At 43.9% G+C, this 25,848-nt stretch overlaps 1 protein-coding gene across 1 annotated transcript in view; it reads right to left on the minus strand.

Annotated features, from left to right (window-relative positions):
* The window catches only part of POLR3E (RNA polymerase III subunit E), a 41,175-nt gene continuing 15,327 nt past the window's right edge, over positions 1–25,848 (minus strand). Inside the window, exons 10-21 of the mRNA XM_032231193.1 lie at positions 25,489–25,574; positions 25,160–25,204; positions 22,861–22,952; positions 22,350–22,470; positions 21,110–21,191; positions 19,189–19,248; positions 16,144–16,301; positions 15,101–15,165; positions 11,445–11,932; positions 8,677–8,754; positions 4,590–4,715; positions 1–420 (exon numbers count right to left, since the gene is read on the minus strand). Of these exons, the coding sequence (XP_032087084.1) occupies positions 355–420; positions 4,590–4,715; positions 8,677–8,754; positions 11,445–11,932; positions 15,101–15,165; positions 16,144–16,301; positions 19,189–19,248; positions 21,110–21,191; positions 22,350–22,470; positions 22,861–22,952; positions 25,160–25,204; positions 25,489–25,574 (1,467 nt within the window). The 3' untranslated portion in view covers positions 1–354. The remainder of the gene's footprint in view (positions 421–4,589; positions 4,716–8,676; positions 8,755–11,444; positions 11,933–15,100; positions 15,166–16,143; positions 16,302–19,188; positions 19,249–21,109; positions 21,192–22,349; positions 22,471–22,860; positions 22,953–25,159; positions 25,205–25,488; positions 25,575–25,848) is intronic.

The raw sequence follows: 25,848 nt of genomic DNA on the forward strand, positions 1-25,848 counted from the left end.
TCCTGCAAACTCGAAATTTATTGGCATTCATTATAAAACGAACCGTTCGATCATGATTCCATAACAGTCCAGCCGCCCTAATAAGGATTGTTCGTCCCGTGGTTGCTTCTAAGTAAGATTTGAGAAATATAGATAATTAGGGAATCCAAATTAAGCTAGCGGGACATACAGATCCCCCCCTGTCCGTTGAAGAGTAGTGGTTTGGATGTTCGTTGCAAATAGCTAGCACGGCAGTCTCTGGTAGATCTTCCATCTGGAAAGCTGTGAGAGCATCCAGCTGTTTTCCCCATCCTTCTGCTTTCCCTTTGCCCAACCTGGGATGAAACCAGATGCAACAGAAGCGGACTCCCATCGTCAAGAGGTTGGTTGCTGGACTGTCCCTTTGAGGTACCACATGCCCCCTTGGCTTACGCAACAATCCTGCAAGAAAAGGAAGAAGCTGGTCAGGGGTTTGGTTGCAATCAAACAAGCTCACCTCAAATTGCCATCTGCAGCAACCGAAGTGTGACGAAAACAAGAGAGCTGAACCCAGCTAGCATTCATCGTGGTTTTTTCCCCCTCAAAACAACAACAACACAAGATTTAGCAGTTAGACTTATATACCGCTTCATAGGGCTTTCAGCCCTCTCTAAGCGGTTTACAGAGTCAGCATATTGCCCCCAACAACAATCCGGGTCCTCATTTTACCCACCTCGGAAGGATGGAAGGCTGAGTCAACCCTGAGCCGGTGAGATTTGAACAGCCGAACTGCAGAACTGCAGTCAGCTGAAGTAGCCTGCAGTGCTGCATTTAACCACTGCGCCACCTCGGCTCTAATTTCATGCATGGTTTCCATTGCAAATTATACAATCCCACAACTTTGAAGGAAGTTTGAAGGATGCTTCCGAAAGGCAGCCAGGGTTAGAACTGATTTGGTGGGAGTGGCCCGCCAGTGGCCAGTAGAGCTGGCTGCAGATTCGGACAGTGAGGAGGTTGGGGAGGAAGATGGGCCAGTCCTGGAGTCTGGGGAAGGCTCTGACGAGGACTCTGTGTCAGAGGCAGAGAGGGGGGCCAGGGACGTATGCCAGTTATCAGCTGCCTTCAGAGTCAGACATCAGTGAGGCGGAGGAACAGCTGGAGCCTGTTCCCAGTGTGCGCATGCGCAGAGTTGCCAGATGAAGGGAACAGCTAAAGAACGGGTCGACTTGGGAGTAAGGCCACAGGTGGACAGTGAATGGCCCCTCCCAGAGGTAATAAAAGAGGAACGAAAGGGGAGTGGAGTTTGCAGGAGACCATTAGTTCATTCTTGCATTCTTGCCAAATATTGTGGTGTCTGAATGATATCGGCCTGGCCACTCTCCAAGCCTGATAAAGGTCAGTAATTGTGAACTATCTTGAAAGACTGTGGGAGAGGAAAGACTTTGCTGGATAATTCACTATAAATTAAATTAAAAGGGGTTTATCGGGACGAGGACTCGCCTTCGGGCTGCTGGGGAAGCCTGGGTCAGAACCCTGGTGCTAATCGAAGGTTGGCTGGGGAATTCTGGGAGTTGAAGTCCATATGTCTTAAAAATGGCGAATGATCCCACTGATCTGGGATAATTACGTAATTCAGAACCACATCAACCTCAAGTAGAGAAGATCTATAAATCTGTGGATTTGTTCCTCTCCTCCTTGTTTTAATGACCCTATCATCCCTTGAGGGATGGAGTCTGGGCATACGAATGAAGATGAGTGTTTAAATGGCCCGATGCCCTTCCTGTTGCCAATATGGAGTTTTTGTTCAGTAGATATATTCTCATTCTGCCCAGAGAGAGAAATATCTGTATATATATAAAAAAAGAAAATATTGTGGTGCTGTCAAGGCAATGACTGATATTCAGGGATCCTCAGAGACAATAAACAAACCTCCTTTAAACATTTCCAAGGGGATTTGATGTGATATCATTTTCCATCTCCGGGGGGGGAAAAGGCTTAAAATGCACAGTGCATTTAGCTCCCTATCTGCCTGGAAGGAAGTGTAATGACAATTCCTCACCCCCCAAAAAACACATGAAGAAGTTGCTAATTGCTGCTATTAAATAATTAACACCGTGCCTACAGATGAAAACAAACACAAGCATCTGCTGGTTATTTTTGGGGGGGGGGTTGCAAACATCTGGGCTCTGCTCTCTCTTCCAACAGCTTCCCTAAATGACATGGCAGGCTAAACCAAGATAGGCCTCAAGCCTGAACCAGACTAGGGTTTCATGACATTAAGCTTTAACTGTCCATATAGAAATTGCAAGGTTTGCTTTTAGGACATAGTGCGGTTAGACACGGGTTAGAAGGAAATCTGTACATGAAAATTGCTGAGGCAAAACATCTATTTTAACCTATTTGCCGGCTTGGCTGTTAAAACTGTTTGGTAGACACATATTGTTAGTTCCTCAAAATACATGCTATGTCTGTCCGTTGGCTGATCTATGTATTATGACGTCCTGTAAACATACTTGCTGTAACTCAAGGGCAAATCTTGAGGGGTGTTTCCAAAACTAACAGATGGCTTTAGCTGAAAGCGATAAACTACATAAGGAATTTCCTGACTTTCACTCATTGTTCAGACCATTCATTCTGAACCTGCGCAATAAACATTTCCTTCCCTGAAGAGCTGGATTGCGTGTCCCGTCTTTTCTACAACAGACAGGCCCTTAAGAACGTTCAAAACTTCAAAAGTGAATATTTAGAATACCTTGTTGAAAAATGAAGGAATAACATCTTTGAATGTCTGACGTACAAGGACAATAATGAACATAAGCATACTCGATAGATGATTGGTGGGATTATACATAATTGAAAACAGTGATATACAAATATAAATAGTTGGTAATTTTTTTTTATATCGTAAAAATATTCAGAATGGGATAAGTGATTATATAAAGGTATATTGTTATTAAACAGACAATCAAGGATGTAAGGGAATTAGGTTTATTGAAAAGAAAGAAATATTAATCGTAACTGAATATATGTTGTACAATGAAAATGAGGTATTTAGTTATATTAGATGGAAAATCTGTGATTGTAAATGTGATTGAGAATATGGATGCAAAAACACTTGTAACCTAACGACATGCTGTAAGTAATGGATGATAATTTTTTATGTTGTTTTTTTATGTTTAAAAATAAAAAAAATTGCAAAAAAAAAAAAAAAGAAAGTTCAAAACATCCTTAAAGATCCATCTCATCCTGGGCACCCTTTTTTTTGAACTATTACCATCTGGCAGATGGTACAGGACAATCAAAATGGACGAACAGGCTGAAAAACCGCTTCTATTCTATCGGTAACTAGATTGAATTCCACTGCACAGTGCAATATTAATGCAATATCAGGGGTTTTCAATTCAATTGTATATAAAATGTGAAGGATGTCTGTTTGTGTTTTATTTTTTTATGTATAACGCACGCCGAAGATGGCATTTAATTTCGTTGTACAAAGTGCAATGGCAATAAACTAAACTAAACTAAAGCAAAGCAAAAATTAAGTAAACTCTTCTTTCTCCATCATTCTTCCGCGATTCCGCAGAGAGAAAAACAACTCTGTGTGTGTGGACAGTTGGTATCTCATATGCCACCCCTAAAAACCAGTGAATAGCAGGCTGATGGCTCAACCTTGTAAGTTTGGTCAATCCAGAGACCTGGGAATACCGATGCCTTTTCAGGCGTGCAATCCAGAGTTGCTTCACCAAGTAAATTCGGAAAACAATTTAATTAAAAATTCCTCCCAGTTTCTCAGGTAAACCGGCAGTTCTGTTACGCAAGAGAATCAGGGGAACGGGTGGACTTAAAAGGCAGCGTCCTGTGAGAACCTTCCTTGGGCTATCGTGAACGCTAAGCACACACCCTTAGTTCCAGCACAGAATTGTAAGTAGGTGTGCAGGTATGTACAGGTTCTCGGAAAGATTTTAAGTTCCGCATCCAAACCAGAAGGGCTGCTCCATGCCGTGTTTATTCTTGCCCGGGATCAGTGAGAGCGAGCGGCCGGCCATATAAATTTAGAAATACCCCGTTTCCCCGAAAATAAGACCTAAACGGAAAATAAGTCCTTGCACAATTTTTCAGGATGCTCGTAATTTAAGCCCACAAAATAAACCCCTGTTAAGATTGTCAGCCAGATGGATCGGGGTGGGTTCCTGCAGGCATGACTACCGTTTCGATGCCCCCCAAAAATGTGCGTGCACGTGTGAGCTTGCTTGTGCATATCTGCACTTAAAAAGGTCAGCGCATGCGCACACCAGTAAAAAAGGGGGGGAAATACATTTTTTCCATGAAGAACGTTCTGATTGCATTGCAGACGCTGCTTTAGAGCCGAGGTGGCACAGTGGTTAGGGTGCAGTACTGCAGGCCACTACAGCTGACTGTTATCTGCAGTTCGGTGGTTCTAATCTCACCGGCTCAAGGTTGACTCAGCCTTCCATCCTTCCGAGGTGGGTGAAATGAGGACCCAGACTGTGGGGGCGATATGCTGACTCTGTAAACCGCTTAGAGAGGGCTGAAAGCCCTATGAAGCGGTATATAAGTCTAACTGCTATTGCTAACTGCTATTGCTATTTAAACAAAAGTAAAACTTTTACCTTCAAAACTTTATCCACTTCCTGTTTGTCTAGATCTTCGCCATACTCCCGGGCCAGTCGATTCTGGATGATGTTTCGGCGCACACGGTAGTTTTTGGAAAAGATTTCAAGCAAAATTTGCCGATGCTGGAGGGGGAAAAAACCCACAATGAAACGGCAAGAAAAAATATATATCAGGTAAGCGTCAGAAAATATCAAACCGGGGTTGATATAAAGCACCACGATGGATGTCATGCGCTGAATTTGCTTGATAATTTAGGCTGAATTGGGATGATGAAGACTTCTGCTGAATCAGTGAACCAGTGATCTTATTTTTAATTGTAAAAACTGATGCACAAAAGTTTGTAACCAAACGACATGCTTGACGAAATTGAGGAAAGTTTTTTAAATGTTTTTTTTTTGTTGGTTTTAAAAAATAAAATATATATATTAAAAAAAAATAAGACTTCTGCTGAACCAGCAGAATCCCAGAAAAAAAATTAAAATCACCTCATGTTCGCACCCCCTTGAACCGTGAGCGTGTAAACAGCAGGCTGCCAAGTACTCTGTCTGCCTTATTTCTAAGTTCCCAATAGGTCTGGCAATTTTTGCCCGGGTTTCATTTCCTCCCTTTTTAAACAGAATCAGAGCAGAGCTGGAAAGGACCTTGGAGGTCTTCTAGTCCAGCCCCCTGCTCAAGCAGATCTTATACCCGTGATGGTGAACCTGTGGCACACAGAGACCTCTCAGTGGGCACACACCATCGCCAGCTGGTCTTCTAGTTTCCGACACGCGCATGTGTGCTGACCAGCTGGAATTCACAGGCGCCAGAGCACTGGAAAACGATCTGAAAACAGCCTGAAAAACAGCTGAAAATTACCGTATTTTCCGGCGTATAAGACGACTTTTTAACCCCCCAAAATGGGGGGTCGTCTTATACGCTGGGTATAAGAAAGGCCATGCCAAAAGAACCAAAACAAAAGAAAAAGCACCGCCGCCAAGCAAAAAGCCGCGCTGCCCCCAGCACAGACGCCGGCCTTTCAATCGTTAACCTCGGCGCTCCTCGCCTGGGCATGTGGATGGATGAGCGCTGGGATGGCTTAGTAAGGTCTGGCTGGCGGTCTGGAGGAGGAAGGCGCTGAGCTCAAACTGCGAAAGCCCGGCAGCGCAGAGGCCTTAAGCCGGCTCGCGGGCGCCTGAAATTAGGGGGTTGTCTTATACGCCCAGTCACCTTATATGGCGGACTATACAGTAAGCCATTTTTTCAGGCCGTTTTCTGATCATTGTTAACAACTAACAATGGAACAATAAGGATAAGGGATACAGTTAATGATATATATATATATGTGTGTGTGTGTGTGTGTGTGTGTGTGTGCTGATAAATAAATAAAGGGAGACTAGTATAGATCTATTTCAAGCTATTTAGCTCTCATCAGCTAGCCATACCCTTACTGGGATTTGAAGAGCTAAATAGCTTGAAATAGATCTATACTAGTCTCCCTTTATTTATTTATCAGCACAAATAAAAAACACAAATATAACAAAGGCAACAGTAAAAATATTGGGTTTCTGTCGTGATGGACTCTTGTGACGAGCCGAAGGACAGATGATGGAAGCAGTTAGCTTCCTCCCATAATTGGGGCTTACCAGGGGTTGTAAAAAAATCATATATATATATATATATATATATATATATATATATATATATATATATATATATATATATATATATATATATATATATATATATATATATAGTGTCATATACTAAATATATACCTTCCTCCCTGGCTTCAGCTGATAAGGAGGAGGGCCTGTGGCTTAATGGCTAAGACATCTGCCTACAATGTAATACACCACAGGTTCGAATCCCAGTAAGAGTCTGGCTAGCTGATGAGAGCTAAATAGCTTGAAATAGATCTATACTAGTCTCCCTTTATTTATTTATCAGCACAAATATAACACAAATATAACAAAGGCAACAGTAAAAATATTGGGTTTCTGTCGTGATGGACACTTGTGATGAGCCGATTGACAGATAATGGAAGCAGTTAGCTTTCTCCTATAATTGGGGCATACCAGGGGTTGTGACACTAAATATATACCTTCCTCCCTGGCTTCAGCTGATAAGGAGGAGGGCCTGTGGCTTAATGGCTAAGACGTCTGCCTAAGATGTAATACACCACAGGTTCGAATCCCAGTAAGGGTATGGCTAGCTGATGAGAGCTAAATAGCTTGAAATAGATCTATACTAGTCTCCCTTTATTTATTTATCAGCACAAATATAACACACACACAGACACAGACACACACTACCATAACAAAAGGAACCAGGACACAAATTGTAAACAGTGATTTTTTGGGGGGGGAGGGCTTAGAAATTTTGTCAACTAATTTTTCTTTAGAATATGTTATAAAGGTTGAAGGCTATTGGATGACTCTGTAATAATTAATGAAATGCCATTAGGTGGTTGTGTTTTTTAACTATGGATTATTCTAGGCAAAAGGACACCAAAACAATTTCAGTCAAATGAGAACTACGATATGTTGAAAGACTCATTAAGAACTTTGATATTTGATATGAATGTAATGACTGTGGAAGAGATGCACGAAAGCTAATTATAACCAATTGGCACACTTTCTACAAAGATGTAATGTAAGATGATGATTTTTTGTGTGTGTTAATAAAAATAAAAAAAATTGTAAAAAAAACGTGTTTCTGCAAAAAGTTTTTGCCCACATTAATCACGTCTCAAAGATGTTTCGAAGACGTTCAAAAAAAAACCCAGAAACCCCAGTTGCCTCCTGAAAAAGCACCCTTTCAGACAACCAGGGCCTGGGTGACTGAGAATCTCTACAGACTTTTAGCTACACAGTTTGGGAAGAACACCCTTGGAATGGTGTGGGAGGAGGAATGGATTTCCAAAGGGGGGAAAAATTTTGGTCCAAAAAAACGGCATGAAAATGGTCCAAAAAACAGCCAAAAAAACTAGGCATGCACGCACCAGACAGCTGGTCTTCGGATTTCCGGTGATCCGGCATTTATGCGCACTTCCGGTTTGGGCACTCAGTACCGAAAAGGTTTGCCATCTCAGTCCTATACCATCTCAGACAAGTGACTGTCCAATCTCCTCTTAAAAACCTCCAGTGATGAAGCACCCACAACTTCTGGTGGCAAGCTGTTCCACTGGTTAATTGTCCTCACTGTTAAGAAGTTCATATCTGAACCTCGACTTACAATCATTCAACTGTTTAAAGGTACAATGGTATTGGGCGGGGGGGGAAGGGGGGATTTACGCCCAGAAAATTTATGGCAGGATGCTGCACTTACAACTGATGTAGCATCCCCAGGGTCACGTGATCAGAATTGGGTTACTTGGCAACCGGCATGTGTTTACAAAGGGCTGCAGCATCCTGGGGTCATGTGATCACAATTTGGGACCTCCCCAAAACCAGCTTCCAACAAACAATGGGGAAAGCCGGATTGGCTTAACCAACATGGGATTCGCTTAGCAACGGCAGTGATCCATTTAACAACTGTGGAAAAAACAGGTTGTAAAACCAGGGGTGACTCATTTAAGAATCGCGTTGCTTAGCGATGGAAATTCCAGAAGACGAAGTCCACAAGTCTTAAAATTGCCAAGATTGGACATCCCTGCTTTAGAGCAACTGATTTCTACTTGTAAGATTCTGGCTCAGCGGTTAAGACGCTGAGCTTGTCGATCAGAAAGGTCGGCAGTTTGGCGGTCCGAATCCCTGGCGCCGCGTAACAGAGTGAGCTCCCGCTACTTGTCCCAGCTTCTGCCATCCTAGCAGTTCGAAAGCACGTAAAAATGCAAGTAGAAAAATAGGGACCACCTTTGGTGGGAAGGGAACAGCGTTTCTGTGCGCCTTCGGCGTTGAGTCATGCCGGCCACATGACCACGGAGACGTCTTCGGACAGCGCTGGCTCTTCGGCTTTGAAACGGAGATGAGCACCGCCCCCTAGAGTTGGGAATGACTAGCACAGATGTGCGAGGGGAACCTTTACCTTTACCGAACTCTCAAGTTAGAGAAAACTTTTAATGTGGAACTTTGCCAGGAGAATACTTCCAATTTTCTTGCCTACCTGGTCGTAAACATCGCCAGCTTCCCAAAGTGCAAACACCTTTTGTTCGTCGGGTGAGGCTGCGGTCTGCGGAGGAAACTAAAAGAAAAAACAACAGAAAACAAATTTACAATTATTGGACTGGTAGGGCTACAAATGTACGCAGAAGAAGGAATGGCGTTTGGATCTTGAGTTCATCTGGAACTCAACTGGAACTCAGAAACTATAAAACCGAGCAAGCTGGAGATTTTGAAGCAAGCTGGCAGACTTAAATATGGGCATTGTGTACTGTATTATGCATGCTACTCGGGCCCGTCTGAGGTCTTCGCCCTGATCATGGCTTAGTTTGCTGACAGCCCAGCATGCATAATCAGACACGGTAAGTGGGGTGGGGAAGGAGGAGGGAGATGGAGAAAAGCAGAAAATCCTGTTTCTCAGTTGCTTGGTGCAGATTTTTCCCCCCTAGGATATTTGCAACTGCAGAGAGAACAACATTATTGTAATCTAGTGTTGCAGGGCAGCCAAAGAAAATGTTCGAAGAAACTCTGTGTGCTCCAAAGCTCTGACTCACAATCAAAATTGCCTTTACTTCTGACGCTGCCTTAACGTTTATTCTTGTTTACTTTGCTCAGCTCCTGTTATAAATCACACCCTGTCTGCTTCAAGAGGGTTTTTTTTAAATTCCGCAAACAAGCTAAAGTTTGGCTCCTGTGTTTTTCTCCCCCCGGCAAACAAAATGTCAGGCAAATTTCAGGAACACAAATGGAAAAGTTTCACTGGAGCAAGCTGAGGAGGTCAGGTTCTTATTACTCATCTTTTTAAGAAGTTTAATCCACGGGCTGTTTCCATATTTGGCTGGATCTCGGCTCCTGAAATGCTTATAAGTACTACAGGCACTGCCCTCAATTTACGACATTTGAAGAGACAAACTGCGCCGAAAAAAAGGGGCTTACGACCGCTTTTCACACTTACGACCACTGAAGCATCCCCACGGTCACAAGATTTACAGTCGGATGATCGACAACAGACTCCCATGAAAAACATTCCCAAGTCACGTTTTTCGGTGTCGTTGTAACTAAACTGAACATTTTAACAGTCCTAACGAAACCAAAGAGTCACTAAATGAATTGTGATAAGTTGAGGACTATCTGTGCTGGGAAGAGATTTAATTTTTAATCCAGGCGTCCTCAAACTCTTCGTCTTATCAACCCCTTCTAGTTTCAGATTGTTGGTTGATACACACACACACCCAAACGTTATACAAAAATAATGCTAGACGAATCAAAAGTTGGAATTAAGATTGCCGGGAGAAATATCAACCACGGCAGATATACAGATGATACCACTCTAATGGCGGAAAGTGAAGAGGAACTAAAGGGCCTCTTGATATGGGTGGAGAAGGAGAGTGCAAAAGTTGGCTTGAAACTCAACATTAAGAAAACTAAGATCATGGCATCTGGCCCTCTCAGCTCCTGGCACATAGATGGGGAAGAAATGAAGGTAGTGACAGATTTTATTTTCCTGGGCTCCAAAATCACCGCAGATGGGGACTGCAGCCAAGACACTAAAAGACGCTTGCTCCTGGGAAGGAATGCTGTGTCAAATCTAGACAGCATCCTAAAAAGCAGAGACATCACCCTGCCAATCAAAAGTGCGTTGAATCAAGGCTACGGTTTTCCCAGTTGCAATGGATGGCTGTGAAAGTTGGACCATAAGGAAGGCTGAGCGCCAAAGAATGGAGGCCTTTGAACTCTGGTGCTGGAGAAGACTCCTGCATTGAGTCCCTTGGACTGCAAGGTCATCCAACCGGTCAGTCCTAGAGGAGATCCACCCTGACTGCTCTTTAGAAGGCCAGATCCTGAAGAGGAAACTCAAAGACTTTGGCCACCTCATGAGAAGGAAGAAGGACTCTCTGGAGAAGAGCCTCATGCTGGGAACGATGGAGGGCAAAAGAAGAAGGGGACGGCAGAGAAGGAGGTGGCTGGATGGAGTCACCGAAGCAGCCGGCGTGAGCTTAAATGGGCCCCAGGGGATGGTAGAGGACAGGAAAGCCAGAACACTGTCCATGGGGTCACAATGGGTCGGACATGACTTCACAACTAACAACTTTAATATGCGCTTTACATGGGGCAGCCCTTGAAGAGCATTCGGAGACTTCAGCTCGTCCAGAATGCAGCCGCGCGAGTGATTGTGGGTGCACCTCAGTACACCCACGTTACACCTATCCTCCGCGAGCTGCACTGGCTACCGATTGGTCTCCAGATACGCTTCAAGGTGCTAGTCGTCACTTATAAAGCCCTTCATGGTATTGGACCTGGGTACTTGAGAGACCGCCTGCTGCCAATTACCTCCCAAAGGCCCATTAGATCCCACAGATTAGGCCTCCTCCGGGTTCCATCTTCTGGCCAATGTCATCTGGCTACTACCCGGAGGAGGGCCTTCTCTGTGGCTGCTCCGGCCCTTTGGAACGAACTCCCCGCAGAGATTCGGACCCTCACCTCTCTCCAGGCTTTCCGAAAAGCCGTTAAAACCTGGCTGTGTCAGCAGGCCTGGGGTTGATGAGTTCCCTTCCCCTCTCAAATCGTGTGGCTGTTGACTGTCTTTTAAATTCTCTTTGTACCTGTTTGTTGTACTCCCTTCTTGTTTACACCCCCCCCCCGCTTGGGTTTGTTAGCCGCCCTGAGTCCCTCCGGGAATAGGGCAGCATATAAATACAATAAACCTTAAACCTTAAAGTTAGTAGAAAGATTCCCTTTGAAAAATAACTGCACAGGAAGAGATCCACTTACAGGCACCATGATCTGCTTGCAGCCTACATCCAACACCATCTCTTGCAATGTTTTGTCCGAGATCCCACTGAACAAGAGATTCCCAGGAGGTAAGCTAGCCAGATGAAGGTTAAATAACCGTTTCAGCTCGTTCAGAGTCAGCACATATTGTTTCTTAAATGTGGCCCCGACAAAAGCTCGCAGTTCCTCAGTGACCCTCTCCGGAACTGGCATATGGCCGTTGATGGAGTCCAGGCCGTCTTCCAAATGGATCCCGTTGACTAGTCCATTGTTGAGGCTCTCGGGGACAGAGGTCTCCATCGGTTCCTCGTCGCTGACCGGTTCCTCCTTGATCCGGACTCCGAGGAGGCCCGCCGGGTGAGGAGACTCGTCCAACCGGCTCTCGGCTTTCCTCTTTCGGTGATCTTGATCCAACTGGCTGTAGCTCTGGTTGACGTTGGCCTTGGCCAAGTTGACCCTCTGCTCTCCAGAAATCACCACTGGAGCCGCTGTGGGAATGAGAAGAACAGGGGTTAAATGTCCTCCAAGGTCACGGTTGATACCAAAGGGGCTTTCTGGGGTTTCTTTTTCCTCTGAAGGCGTTTCCCTTCTCATCCAAGAAGCTCCTTCAGCTCTGATTGACTGATTGGCTTCCCATTTTATTTAAAGTAGATTGTGCTCCATTTCTCCCCCCCCCCCCCTTTTCGGCCCACCAGACCACAAGGACGCAAAGTGTGAAGCAAGCAGAAGACAAATGTCCCCAAAACCTAACTTTTATAATTAGTAAGTAGTAATTTAGTAACTTACAGATGGTTATGTTAAATAAATAATTAATAAGGGCCATAAGGTGTACATATATGTTGGTTTGATGAGAAGAAAATAGATATAACAGTAAAGGGTTTTTGTTAACCAATATTAATTATAACAACTAACAACGGAATGATAAGGATAAGGGATAGTTAATTATATATATTTATCAGCACAAATACAACAAAAATGTAACAAAAAGGCGACAGTAAAAATATTGGGTTTCTGCCTGGATGGTCTCTTGTGACGAGCCGAAGGACAGAGAATGAAAGTAGTGATCTTCCTCCCATATTTGGGCATACCGGGGGTTGTAAAAATCTAATAGATAAAAATGTAATAGATAAATATATATATATATGTAACTGTGACTTTAAATATATACCTTTCTCCCTGGCTCAGCTGATAACTGAGGAGAACCTGTGGTTTAGTGGTTAACACATCTGCCTAACATGTAATACAGCCCAAGTTCGAATCCCAGTAAGGGTATGGCTAGCTGATGAGAGCTAAATAGCTTGAAATATATCTATACTAGTCTCCCTTTATTTATTTATCAGCACAAATACAACACACACAGACATATATATATATGTCTGTGTGTGTTGTATATGTTTTGTATTTGTGCTGATAAATAAATAAAAGGAGACTAGTATAGATATATTTCATAGATATAGACTAGTATAGATATATATATATACACACTACCATATATGTACTACCATAACAAAAGGAACTTGGACACAAATTGTAAACAGTGATTTTTTTTTGGGGGGGGGGGAAGGGCTTAGAAACTTTGACAACTAATTTTTGTTTAGAATCTGTTATAAAGGTTGAAGGCTATTGGATGACTCTGTAGTAATTAATGAAATGCCATTAGGTGGTTGTGTTTTTAACTATGGATTAAAGGGACACCAAAACAATTTCAGTCAAATGAGAACTACGATATGTTGAAAGTAAGACTCATTAAGAACTTTGACATTTGATATGAATTTAAGTAATGACTCTGGAAGAGATGCACGAAAGCTAATTATAACCAATTGACACACTTTCTACAAGTAAGATGATTATTTTTTGTGTGTGCTGTTTGTTTAATAATTTTTTTTAAAAAAATGTAAAAAAAAAAAGACAAATGTGTTTCTGCAAAAAGTTTTTGCCCACATAAATCACGTTTCGAAGACGTTTCAAAAGAAAATCAGAAAGCCCAGTTGCCTCCTGAAAAAAACACCCTTTCAGACAACCAGGACCTGGGTGACTGAGAATCTCTACAGACTTTTAGCTACACAATTTGGGATGAACACCCTTGGAATGGTGTGGGAGGAGGAATGGATTTCCAGAGGGGGAAAAAAATTGCAGACTACAAGAACCAGGAGCACTGACTCAGGTGACCTTGAGGACAGAGATAAAGCCCCCAAGTGCTTCAAGAACCCTCTAAAAGGATGCAAATGACCAGCTGTCTGCAAGGAATATCAATCCTTCCATTTCCCCACTATCCAGAAGCTTCTTGGATGACAAGTGAAACATCTTCATAGAAAAACTTGAAAATCCAGTTGCCTCCTGAAAAAGCACCTTTGGGACAATCATGGCCTGGATGACTGAGAATCTCTATAGATCTTTAGCTATACAATTTGGGATGAACACCCTTGGAATGATGTGGCAGTAGGAATGGATTTCCAGAGGAAAAAATTGCAAACTACAGGAGCCGTTTGGACCACTCAGGTGACCCTGAGGACAGAGATAAACCCCCCAAGTGCTTCAAGGACCCTCTAAAAGGATGCAAATGACCAGTTGTCTGCAAGGAATATCAATCCTTCCATTTCCCCACTATCCTCTCAGAGCTGAAGAAGCTTCTTGGATGTGAAGGGAAACATCTTCAAAGAAAAAAAGTCCAGTTGCCTCTTTAAAAGGTTCCACCACAAAACCACGTTTGACTAAAGCGCGCTCGACGAAACCGCCTAGCTGACGTCATCACAGTGCGACGAAAAAAGCACGTTGCGAACGCTAAAGCTAAAATTAACCCCTAAACCTAACCCTAACCCCCTAAACCTAATCCTAAACCTAACCCTAACCCTAACGCTTAACCTAACCCTAAACCTAACCCTAACCCTTAACCTAACCCTAAACCTAACCCTAAACCTAACCCTAAACCTAACCCTTAACCTAACCCTAAACCTAACACTAACCCTAAACCTAACCCTTAACCTAACGCTAAACCTAACACTAACCCTAAACCTAACCCTTAACCTAACCCTAAACCTAACACTAACCCTAAACCTAACCCTTAACCTAACCCTAAACCTAACCCTTAACCTAACGCTAAACCTAACGCTAACCCTTAACCTAACCCTAACCCTAACCCTAACCCTTACCTTAACGTAAATCGGCTTGCTTTCAAAGCGCTATTTAAAGCGCCCTTTTTTCTCCGCGGTCGCTGTTGTCGCCCTGCTGATGACGTCAGCGACGCGGTTTAATCGGGCGCGCTTTAGTGGAGCGCGGTTTTGTCGTGCCACGCTTTAAAAAGCACCTTTGGAAGAAGCAGAGTTAGCTTGGCCAAGATGATGGAAGAACTTTGTTCCACCTAGATGTTGAGTACGTAGGAAATTGTAGGAGGAGGACTACTTTTTTTTGATGACTTCATTTATTAAAAATAACTCTTGAATCGTTCAGCTACCGCCACAACCCTAGTTTTCCTCCAAGGTCTTGTGCGTTAAAAATAAAACAAATTACATTGTGGTAAGCCACGGTTTTTATTAAACCATGATTGTCTAAGAAGCCGCCATAGCAGGATTGACTGAATCTAAGCCTCTGCAAACATTATTTTAGTCTTCTTTTTGCTGCCTCCCACCTAGTTGTCTCTGGTTCCCTAAATAGCTTACCTGGCTGGGCTGCTGGTTTCTTTGAAGCCAGGTGCTCTTTGGACAGGTTGTAGACTTTTTCCAACCTGAAAAAATAAAGAAAAAAGGAAAATTCATCTCTGGAAAAATCTTCGATGGCTTAGTCAGCTAGTCACCAAGAATCGGCAGTACTTCGGATGCGAAACGGAACAGGGAAATGTGTGTCTTTCCAGACTCAGGCAGTAGCAGGACAATCCCAGGAAAAGAAAGGGGAAGAGGAAGAAAGGGAAGGGAAAAGAAAAGGAGAGAAGGGAAAAGAAAAGGGGGGAAGGAAAAGGAAGGAAGGGAGACAGAAGGAAGAAGAAAAGGAGGGATGGGAAGAAAAGGGAAAAGAAAAGGAGGGAAGGAAAAGGAAGAAAAGGAGGGAAGGAAAAAGGAGGGAAGGAAAAAGGAGGGAACGGGAGGGAAAGAAAGAAGAAAAGGGGGGATGGGAAGAAAAGAGAAAAAAGGGAGGAAGGAAAAGGAAGAAGAAATGGAAGGAAGGAAAAAGGAGGGAACGGGAAGGAAAGAAAGAAGAAAAGGGATGGGAAGAAAAGGGAAAAGAAAAGGGAGGAAGGAAAAGGAAGAAGTAAAGGAAGGAAGGAAAAAGGAGGGAATGGGAAGGAAGGAAAGAAGAAAAGGGGGGATGGGAAGAAAAGGGAAAAGAAAAGGGAGAAAGGAAAAGGAAGAAAAGGAAGGAAGGAAAAAGGAGGGAATGGGAAGGAAAGAAAGAAGAAAAGGGGATGGGAAGAAAAGGGAAAAGAAAAGGGAGGAAGGAAAGGAAGAAGAAAAGAAGGGATGGGAAGAAAAGGGAAAAGAAAAGGGAGGAAGGGAAGGAAGAAGAAAAGGAGGGAAGGGAACAGGAAGGAAAGGGAGAAGAAAAGGAGGGAAGGGAAGGGAAAAGAAAGGAAAGGAAAGGAAGAAAAGGAGGGAAGGGAAAGAAGTGGGAGAATGGAGGGGGAAGGGAAGGAGTGAATGGATGAAGAAGGGTAAGGAAAGGAAAGGGAAAATGGAGAATAGATGACGAAAGGAAGGGAATGACTTACTTGGCTTGGATGCCCATCCAAAGCATTTTTTGCCTCTGCACCACATCTGGATGCTTCTTGACAAAATCCTCGTCGTAGCGCAGCTTGAATTCCCACCCTCGGTTTATCCTCAGGAAAGAGACGTGTTCCAGGAAGTCCTTCACATCCTCTGGACCAAGCTGCACAAAGGAGAGGTTTATTTATTTTTTAATTACCAAAAAATAAAAAATCATTTTCACAAAGGCAGCAAAAGGTTGCCCAATTTGGCTGTCCATAACTTCCTTCAAAACACCCAGTTGCCGTGTCCTTGCCTTACGACCAAAACTGGTGCCAGAATTTCTATTCTTGAGTCGAGCGGTTGTTAAGTGAACTGGGCCCGATTGCATGGTGGCTAAGCGAGTCGCAGCAGTCGTTAAAGGAATGATACAGCCGCTCCGCGAATCCCCTTGTCGGAAATTGGCTGGGAAGGTTAGAAATGGCGACCACGTGATCTGGATTCTGCCAACATCATATACACGGTGCATGCTTGTTGCCAAGCAACCCAATTTCGATCAGGTGACCCTGGGGATGCTGCCAGGATAGTTAAATTGTGAGGATTTGTCCTAAGTGAATTTTTTTTTTTTTTAGTGCTTCAAATCGACACTAAAGGAAAGTCCCAATAGGTGCTTTTCCAAAAGGCAATGGGCCTTTTGGGATTTTTTTCCCCTTGACAACGTTTCGTTTCTCATCCAAGAAGCTTCTTCAATTTTTGGACAAGGGATAATCACTTAGATCAGGAGTCTCCAAACTTGGTAACTTTAAGACTTATGGATTTCAACTCCCAGAATTCTGGGAGTTGAAGTTCACAAGTTATGCCGGCTGAGGAATTCTGGGAGTTGAAGTTCACAAGTTATGCCGGCTGAGGAATTCTGGGAGTTGAAGTCCACAAGTTATGCCGGCTGAGGAATTCTGGGAGTTGAAGTTCACAAGTTATGCCGGCTGAGGAATTCTGGGAGTTGAAGCCCACAAGCTATGCCGACTGAGGAATTCTGGGAGTTGAAGTCCACAAGCTATGCCGGCTGAGGAATTCTGGGAGTTGAAGTCCACAAGCTATGCCGGCTGAGGAATTCTGGGAGTTGAAGTCCACAAGCTATGCCGGCTGAGGAATTCTGGGAGTTGAAGTCCACAAGCTATGCTGACTGAGGAATTCTGGGAGTTGAAGTCCATAGGTTATGCTGGCTAAAGAATTCTGGGAGTTGAAGTCCATAAGCTATGCCGGCTGAGGAATTCTGGGAGTTGAAGTCCACAAGCTATGCCGGCTGAGGAATTCTGGGAGTTGAAGTCCACAAGCTATGCTGGCTGAGGAATTCTGGGAGTTGAAGTCCACAAGCTATGCCGGCTGAGGAATTCTGGGAGTTGAAGTCCACAACCAAACATTTTCAAGGGAGGGAAAAAAACCACAGAAAAGTCCAATTGCCTTATGGAAAAAGCACTTTTGGGACAACCATGACCTGGAAGATTGAGAATCTCCACATGCACGAAATAAATGGTTATAAGTTGAGTGCTGCCTACAATCGGACAGAGAAGAGAATTGCATTTATGGGAATAATGGCCACCCTGAAGTTTGGGGTGTGGTCTTCCAGAGAAAACAGGTAGACGGGACTACGCCCTAATAGATGCAAACTTTCTTCAAAGAAGGAACCTGCTACCACTTGTTGGTGAGCTCAAATATGCACGTATGCATGCATTCACATACACAAACACATATGCATATTAAAAGGACCAGCTTATTTGCTTCTCAAGTATTGGGGTGTGGGTGCAAATGACACACCCGAGTAATATAAAAATAATCATCTGTGGAATTCTGGCGGAATTGCGTGTCCTCTTTGGAAATGGATACTCTGACCTTCTGCATTTTAACTCCATCATCATGCTAATAATAAGAGGCAGAGATTTTAACTCTGAGGAAGACAAGCCAGCGGAGGGAGAGATGTTTATTTCTAATTTAGAAGCCTTTGTAGGGTTCCCACGTTGCTGCTTATTGGGCAAGCAAGTTACTCTAAAAGTAGCTATCAATAGGTTTAACAGGTCAACGGAGTTGGTAGGGACCTTGTAGGTCATCTAGTCCACCCCCCCGCACCTTATACCATTTCTGACAGATGGCAATCCAGTCTCTTTTAGAAAGCTTCCAGTGGTGAAGCTCCCACAACTTATGAAGGCAACTTCTGCTCCATTGGTTGATGGTTCTCACTGTTAGAAAATTCCTCCTTATTTCTAGGTTGAATCTCTCCTTGGTTAATTTCCATCCATTGTTCCTTGTCTGGCCTTCGGGTGATTTGGAAAAAAGCTTGACCCCCTCCTCTCCGTGGCAGCCCCTCAAATATTGGGACACTGCTATCATGTCTCCCCTGGTCCTTCTTTTCACTAGAGTACCCAGGCCCAGTTCCTGCAACCGTTCTTGATATGTTTTAGCCTATCAGAATGAACAGAGATCATTCGAAGAGCCAGGGACATTCCCATATTAAAACATTATAAGCCAAACCTGGTTTGTCTCTCACACAGAACAAAACAGGCCTCCGATCTCGGGCACGATGCCATTTAGTGGCATTTACAAAACCACAAGATCTTCAGGCTTAATGAATGCATCTTAGATTTTGTTTTTCCAGTCGTCACATCTGGGCCACCAGGCTGATGATGTGTGAACTTCAATTCCCAGAATTCCCTGGCCACTGAAGTGGATTCTGGGAAGTGAGTCCCCAAACTTGTTAACTTTAAGAGTTATGGATTTCAACTCCCAGAATTCTGGGAGTTGAAGTCCACAAGCTATGCCGGCTAAGGAATTCTGGGAGTTGAAGTCCATAAGCTATGCTGGCTGAGGCATTCTTGGAGTTGAAGTCCATTAGCTATGCCGGCTGAGGAATTCTGGGAGTTGAAGTCCATAAACTATGCCGGCTGAGGAATTCTGGGAGTTGAAGTCCACAAGCTATGCTGGCTGAGGAATTCTGGGACTTGAAGTCCACAAGTCTTAAAGGCTGGACACCTCTGACCTAGCCTGATTAAAAACCAAAAGTTTAAGAAGAGACTTACTTTTGTTACGGCAGCAACTTCCTTCCGTACCACCCACCGATCCTGGGTGAACTTCCATATCTGAAAAAGAAGGAAGATACGTTTCAACCTGGTGAATGCCTACCTGCTATGTCCATGTTACAACATAGTCAAAGGACAACTTGGCTTCCTGCAAAACCTTGATACTTAGAAAGACTGCCGAGATAAGCTGCCCCTGAGTTATAATTATTATTATTGATTGATCAAATTTATAAATCTCCCCCTCCCACCAACTCAGGGATGACAACTCAGGGGGGGGGGTTTTCCAGTAAAACAAACGTACTGGCAGTCCTCGACTTACGACCAAAACTAAGCCCAAAATTTCCACTGCTAAGCACAGGCAGTTGTTAAGTGAGTTACATCCCATTTTAACGACCGTTTTGCCACAGTTGTTAAGTGAATCACTGCAGTACGGATAGTCCTCAACATTTGACCAGATTTTTTTCCCCTGCTAAGTAAGGCAGTTAAGTGAGCCTTTTTTATGCCATTTTATGACCTTGGATGTTAAGTGAATACATTGTAGTTGTTAAGTGAATCACGGGTACGTTAAGTGGACCTGGCTTCCCCTTTGACTTTGCTTGCCATAAGGTCGCAAAAGGGGGGGGGTCACTTGACCTCCAGGACAGTCGTAAATACTTGCCCGCTGCCAAGTGGCGAGGTGGCGCAGTGGTTAAATGCAGCACTGCAGGCCACTTCAGCTGACTGTTATCCGCAGTTCAGCGGTTCAAATCTCACCGGCTCAAAGGTTGACTCAGCCTTCCATCCTTCCGAGGTGGGTGAAATGAGGACCCAGACTGTGGGGGCGATATGCTGACTCTGTAAACCGCTTAGAGAGGGCTGAAAGCCCTATGAAGGGGTATATAAGTCTAACTGCTATTGCTATTGCTAAGTGCCTAAATTTTGACCATGTGACCGAGGAGGTCATAAGAGTGAAAAACAGCCACTTTTTTCAGTGTTGTAACTCCAAACGGTCACTAAACCAAGAAGTGTAAGTCCAGGACTACCGGTATTAAAACAGATCTTAACCATTAGGGCAAGAAATATGGAGCCCCTCAGGACAGTTAATAGAATTGGACTTACGTATCATTTCACAGTGCCTTTCAGCTCTAAGTGGTTTACAAAGTCAGCCTCTTGCCCCCAAACAGCTAGATCCTCATTTTAAATCTCCAAAGCATAAAAATAGAACAAGAGTTCCCAAAATGGACATCAAGCTCTTGTTGTTGTGGCCCACCAGTGGTCAGCGGAGCTGGCCGCAGACTTGGATAGTGAGGAGGTTGGAGAGGAACCTGGGCCAGTCCTGGAGTCTGGGGAAGGCTCTGATGAAGGCTCTGTATTGGAGGCAGAGAGAGGGCCAGGGCCATCTGACAGTTATCAGCTGCCTTCGGAGTCAGACATCAGTGAGGCAGAAGAACAGCTGGAGCCTGTTCCCAGTGTGCACATGCGCAGAGTTGCAAGACAAAGGGAACAACTACAGAACAGGGGTCAACTTGGGCGTAAGGCCACAGGTGGACGGTGAATGGCCCCTCCCATAGGGAATAAAGAGGAGTGAAAGGGGAGTGGAGTTTGCAGGAGACAATCACTTCACTTAATTAGTGTGAAAATTTGTTCGTGACTCTCAGAGACTCCTTGCCCAGTATTTTTTTGTACAATCTTGCATTTCGAAGATATCAACCTGGCAGCCCTCCAAGCCTGATAAGGTCTGTGGCTGTAAATTGAAAGACTGTTTGCCGGGATTTTGCTGGATGCGAATGAGAGGAATCCACAAGAGCTTAATAAAAGGGGGTTTTGTCGGTGACAAGGAGTCTTGCTTCGTGATTTCGTGAAGCCTAGGTCAGAACGCTTGCTGCAGAAGGAACATGTGGGAAAGCAAATGCATTCTTGGTTCAGGCATTTTGGTACTCACAACAAAATCCCTTCCACGGCAGAGGACTTCAGCTGGGACGCCACTGTGCGGGCTGGAGGTATCTTTGGGGTAAAGGATGTCACTGTGTGTGTGTCGGGGGGAAAAGATAAAACATGTATTAGCTGCATCAAACACTCAGGCAAAAAATCCAGGCCAATTCTACGATATAGGTAGTCCTCAACCAAGTCCAAAATCTGCAACCGTTCCAAGTTATGACGGAGCTACTTGGTGGGAGCTTACAAGCCAGATTTGAAGTTCTGGTGGTCACCTCCAATGGGTCTGCTTAACGACGATTGCATTTTCTTAACGACTAATACACACAAAGTCGTAAAATCAGGTTGGTGATCTGATATACGACCATACCAGAGGTGGGTTCCTACCAGTTCGCACCTATTCGGTAGAACCAGTTCGTCAAATCTACCGAACCGGTTAGAAGAGGTTCCACCAGTGGACCCGGAAAGCAGGCCACACCTTCAGAAGAGGTTCCAAACATTTTTGAAACCCACCACTGCTAAAGGGTTAGGGGTGCAAGGATCTTGTAACTTGAGAGCTTTAAGACTTGCATGCTTCAATGCCAGAGTTCCTGAGCCAACGTGACTGGAGGAGGAATTCTGGGAGTTGAAGTCCACAAGTCTTAAAGCTGTCAGGTTTGAAGACCCCTAGTTTTTTTTTCTAAAGGGTTAGGGGTGCAAGGATCTTGTAACTTGAGAGCTTTAAGACTTGCATGCTTCAATGCCAGAGTTCCTGAGCCAACGTGACTGGAGGAGGAATTCTGGGAGTTGAAGTCCACAAGTCTTAAAGCTGTCAGGTTTGAAGACCCCTAGTTTTTTTTTCTAAAGGGTTAGGGGTGCAAGGATCGTGTAACTTGACAGCTTTAAAACCTGCATGCTTCAATGCCAGAGTTTCTGAATAGCTATTTGGACCGACCTAAGTACTAATTCATAATTTCATATCCAGTCACATGGGCAGCAAGCCACTCCCATCCGGTCACATGGGTGGCAAGCTACTCCCACAAAGGAGGCCACACCCACAGAGTAGGTTCGAACAATTTTTGAAACCCACCACTGGAGCATACCATAGGCTACAATTGGGACGGTCAGGTGCCATTACAGTCGCAACTCAAGGACTACCTATATAGCAACCAGAAACCCAACACACACACATACATTGTTGGGATATTTAGGAATTGGCAGTTCAATCTGCAATTAGCAAATAAAAATAAATGCTGTTTTTTTTTTACCTTTTCACCACCCAGTTTCCCTGGACTAGCAGCGCCACCTGCTGGATGCTTCGCAAAACCGCAGTCGGATCCGTCCCAGATGCTAGGAGGCTCATTAAACTGGCAAAGGCGATAACTTTCACTGTTAGGGGAAGGGAAAAAAGCAGGGACCCATCAGCCCCAGCCATCTAGAAGCCCTCCCCCCCTCCTTCCCAAAACAGGGAAATTAGAGAGCAACAGGAAGGGCTGATCAAATCCAGATGCTAAGGATTCTACCCAGAATTCATTACGGGGGGCCCTGATCAGGAGGGACCATTCTCAACAAAAGCATCTTGGTTACTACTTGGGAGGGGAGACCACTCAGAGATCACTTGTGAGATGGAATAGAAGTTGGAGAAAGTCCCCTCCCCCCCCTTTCCCCCAAAAGCAGGAACAAATGTTTTTGCCACTCGCCGCAGACCCACTCGCTCGCCGAAAGTGGGCAAAACAATTTAAGAGAGGATTTGGGAAAGGAAAAAATAAGAAAACCTACCATTTTTCATCAAGATCTTAATCTGGTCAGCCAGAGGGAGTGTTCGCAACTGAGCCATAGGCAGCACATTGCTTGGCGCGACTGGTTTTTCCCTGCACGTAAAATAAAATAGCAAAATTAAATGCTGGCTACTATGGCCTCCTCAAATTATAACTGCCCAAAAGGACTGCCGCTTCTGTTCTACAGAGGAATTATTGAGTCTGTCATCTGCACCTCTATAACTGCCTGGTTTGGCTCTGTAAGCCAACAAGACAGACACGGACTTCAGAGGAGAATCAGAACTGCAGAAAAAAACAATGGCTACCAACCTGCCTTCCATTGAGGACCTGGACACTGCAGGAGTCAAAAAGAGGGCTGTGAAAATATCTACAGACCCCTCGCATCCTGGGCATAAATTGTTTCAACTCCTACACTCAAAACGACGCTATAGAGCATTGCACATCAGAACAACAAGACACAAGGACCGTTCCACCCCCCCATGCCATCACTCTGCTAAGCAACTAATTAATAATTTATTAAGACTGTATTACTGTTAATTCTCCTCTTCCTTCCTAGTACCTATCTCTTCCCACTTATGACTATAACCATGTTGCTTATCTCTTTTCAATTTATATTGTTTTCATTTGTTTCCTAGTATGATTTAATAGCTTATTAGTACCCTTGACTATGACAAAGTGTTGTATCTTTCCATTCTTGATGAATGTATTTTGTTCTCCTTATGTACACTGAGAGCATCCGCACCAAAGACAAATTCCTTGTGTGTCCAATCACACTTGGCCAATAAAGAATTCTATTCTATTCTATTCTATTCTTTCTTTCTCTTTTTCTCCCTTTCTTTCTCTCTTTTTCTTTCTTTCTTTCTTTCTCTCCCTCCCTCCCTCTCTCTCTCAGAGGATCTACACCAAAGACAAATTCCTTGTGTGTCCAATCACACTTGGCCAATAAAGAATTCTATTCTATTCTATTCTCAATTCTATTCTATCCTTTCTTTTTCTTTCTTTCTTTCTTTCTCCCTTTCTCTCTCCCTTTCTCTCTCTCTCTTTCTTTCTTTCTTTCTTTCTCTCCCTCCCTCTCTCTCTCAGAGCATATGCACCAAAGACAAATTCCTTGTGTGTCCAATCACACTTGGCCAATAAAGAATTCTATTCTATTCTCTATTCTATTCTATTCTTTCTTTCTTTTTCTTTCTTTCTCTTTTTCTCCCTTTCCTTCTCTCTTTTTCTTTCTTTCTTTCTCTCCCTCCCTCCCTCCCTCCCTCTCTCTCTACACCAAAGACAAATTCTTTGTGTGTCCAAGGATCTACACCAAAGACAAATTCCTTGTGTGTCCAATCACACTTGGCCAATAAAGAATTCTATTCTATTCTATTCTCAATTCTATTCTATCCTTTCTTTCTTTTTCTTTCTTTCTCCCTTTCTCTCTCCCTTTCTCTCTCTCTCTTTCTTTCTTTCTCTCCTTCCCTCTCTCTCAGAGCATATGCACCAAAGACAAATTCCTTGTGTGTCCAATCACACTTGGCCAATAAAGAATTCTATTCTATTCTCAATTCTATTCTATTCTCTCTTCTTTCTTTCTTTCTTTCTTTCTTTCTCCCTCTCTCTTTTTCTTTCTTTCTTTCTTTCTTTCTCTCTCTCCCTCCCTCCCTCTCTCTCTCAGAGCATCTGCACCAAAGACAAATTCCTTGTGTGTCCAATCACACTTGGCCAATAAAGAATTCTATTCTATTCTATTCTATCTCAGCTTAGTGTTTCGGTGTGTAAACTCAACTGGTAAGAACCACCTGTAGATGCAACTCTGAAGAATTTGAGTCTGGTCCATTCTCTAGCATGGGGAGAAGGTTAAACTAGCAGCCAACATCGGGGAGGGACATTTAAGAAATAATATGGTTCTAGATTCCCCCCCCCCAAAGAATAAGAGAGATCTCTACACTACTTAAGAACCGAATAAGCTTCTTGTATGAGTAGTGAAACGTTTTCAAGGGGGAAAAAACCAAGGAAGTTCAGTTGCCTTTTGGAAAAAGCACTTTTTAGCAGTTAGACTTATATAACACTTCATAGGGGTTTCAGCCCTCTCTAAGCGGTTTACAGAGTCAGCATATCGCCCCCACAGTCTGGGTCCTCATTTCACCCACCTCGGAAGGATGGAAGGCTGAGTCAACCTTGAGCTGGTGAGATTAGAACCGCTGAACTGCAGATAGCAGTCAGCTGAAGTGGCCTGTAGAACTGCACTCTAACCACTGCGCCACCTCGGCTTTGGACAAAAGTAACCTGGATGATGGAGAATCTCCATAGCTACTTACTTTTCTTCTTCTACACTTGGTGGAACGAGCATCATCAAATATTCACTGTGGAGAGAGAAGGAAGAATATGAATTTCCCTCGGGAAAGGAACACTTCAAAACTGTCATTAGAAACCAGTAAGAAGTTAGCTGGCTTGGTCATCTGAAAGAAATCCCAGGCAATCAAACACATAAAATGTGGGGCATCTCGTCCTGCGTTTTTCTTAAATATTGACGATGGTTTTGCAAGAGGAATGCTAGCTCGGCATCTCCTCCTCAGCGGCCAAACTGATTTGGGTTGGGGAAAGTTGGACTGGATTTCAATTGTTTCTCTTCCCCCGCTTTCCTCACCTTGGCGATTTAATTAGTTCCGTGTTCCCAGCCATGCTGTGACCTTGGCTGAATAAATACTGGCGTTCGTGCTCAGAACGGCTATCCTAGGAGAAACAGAAGAGGGAGAGCTATGGATCCCACCAACTTTAATGGCCATTTCAGGACTACTGCATGAAAATATACAGGCAGGAGCTGAGCTTAAACTGTTCTCCCTGTTCAGGAAAAATAACAAGAACAGAGGAAGGAAGGAAGGAAGGAAGGAAGGAAGGAAGGAAGGAAGGAAGGAAGGAAGGAAGGAAAAGAAAGGGAAGGAAAGAGGAAGGTTTAGGTTTATTGGATTTATATGCCACCCTTCTCCGAAGGACTCAGGGCAGCCTA

This window comes from Thamnophis elegans, chromosome 14, assembly GCF_009769535.1.
Source record: "Thamnophis elegans isolate rThaEle1 chromosome 14, rThaEle1.pri, whole genome shotgun sequence".
Classification (NCBI taxonomy): domain Eukaryota; kingdom Metazoa; phylum Chordata; class Lepidosauria; order Squamata; family Colubridae; genus Thamnophis; species Thamnophis elegans.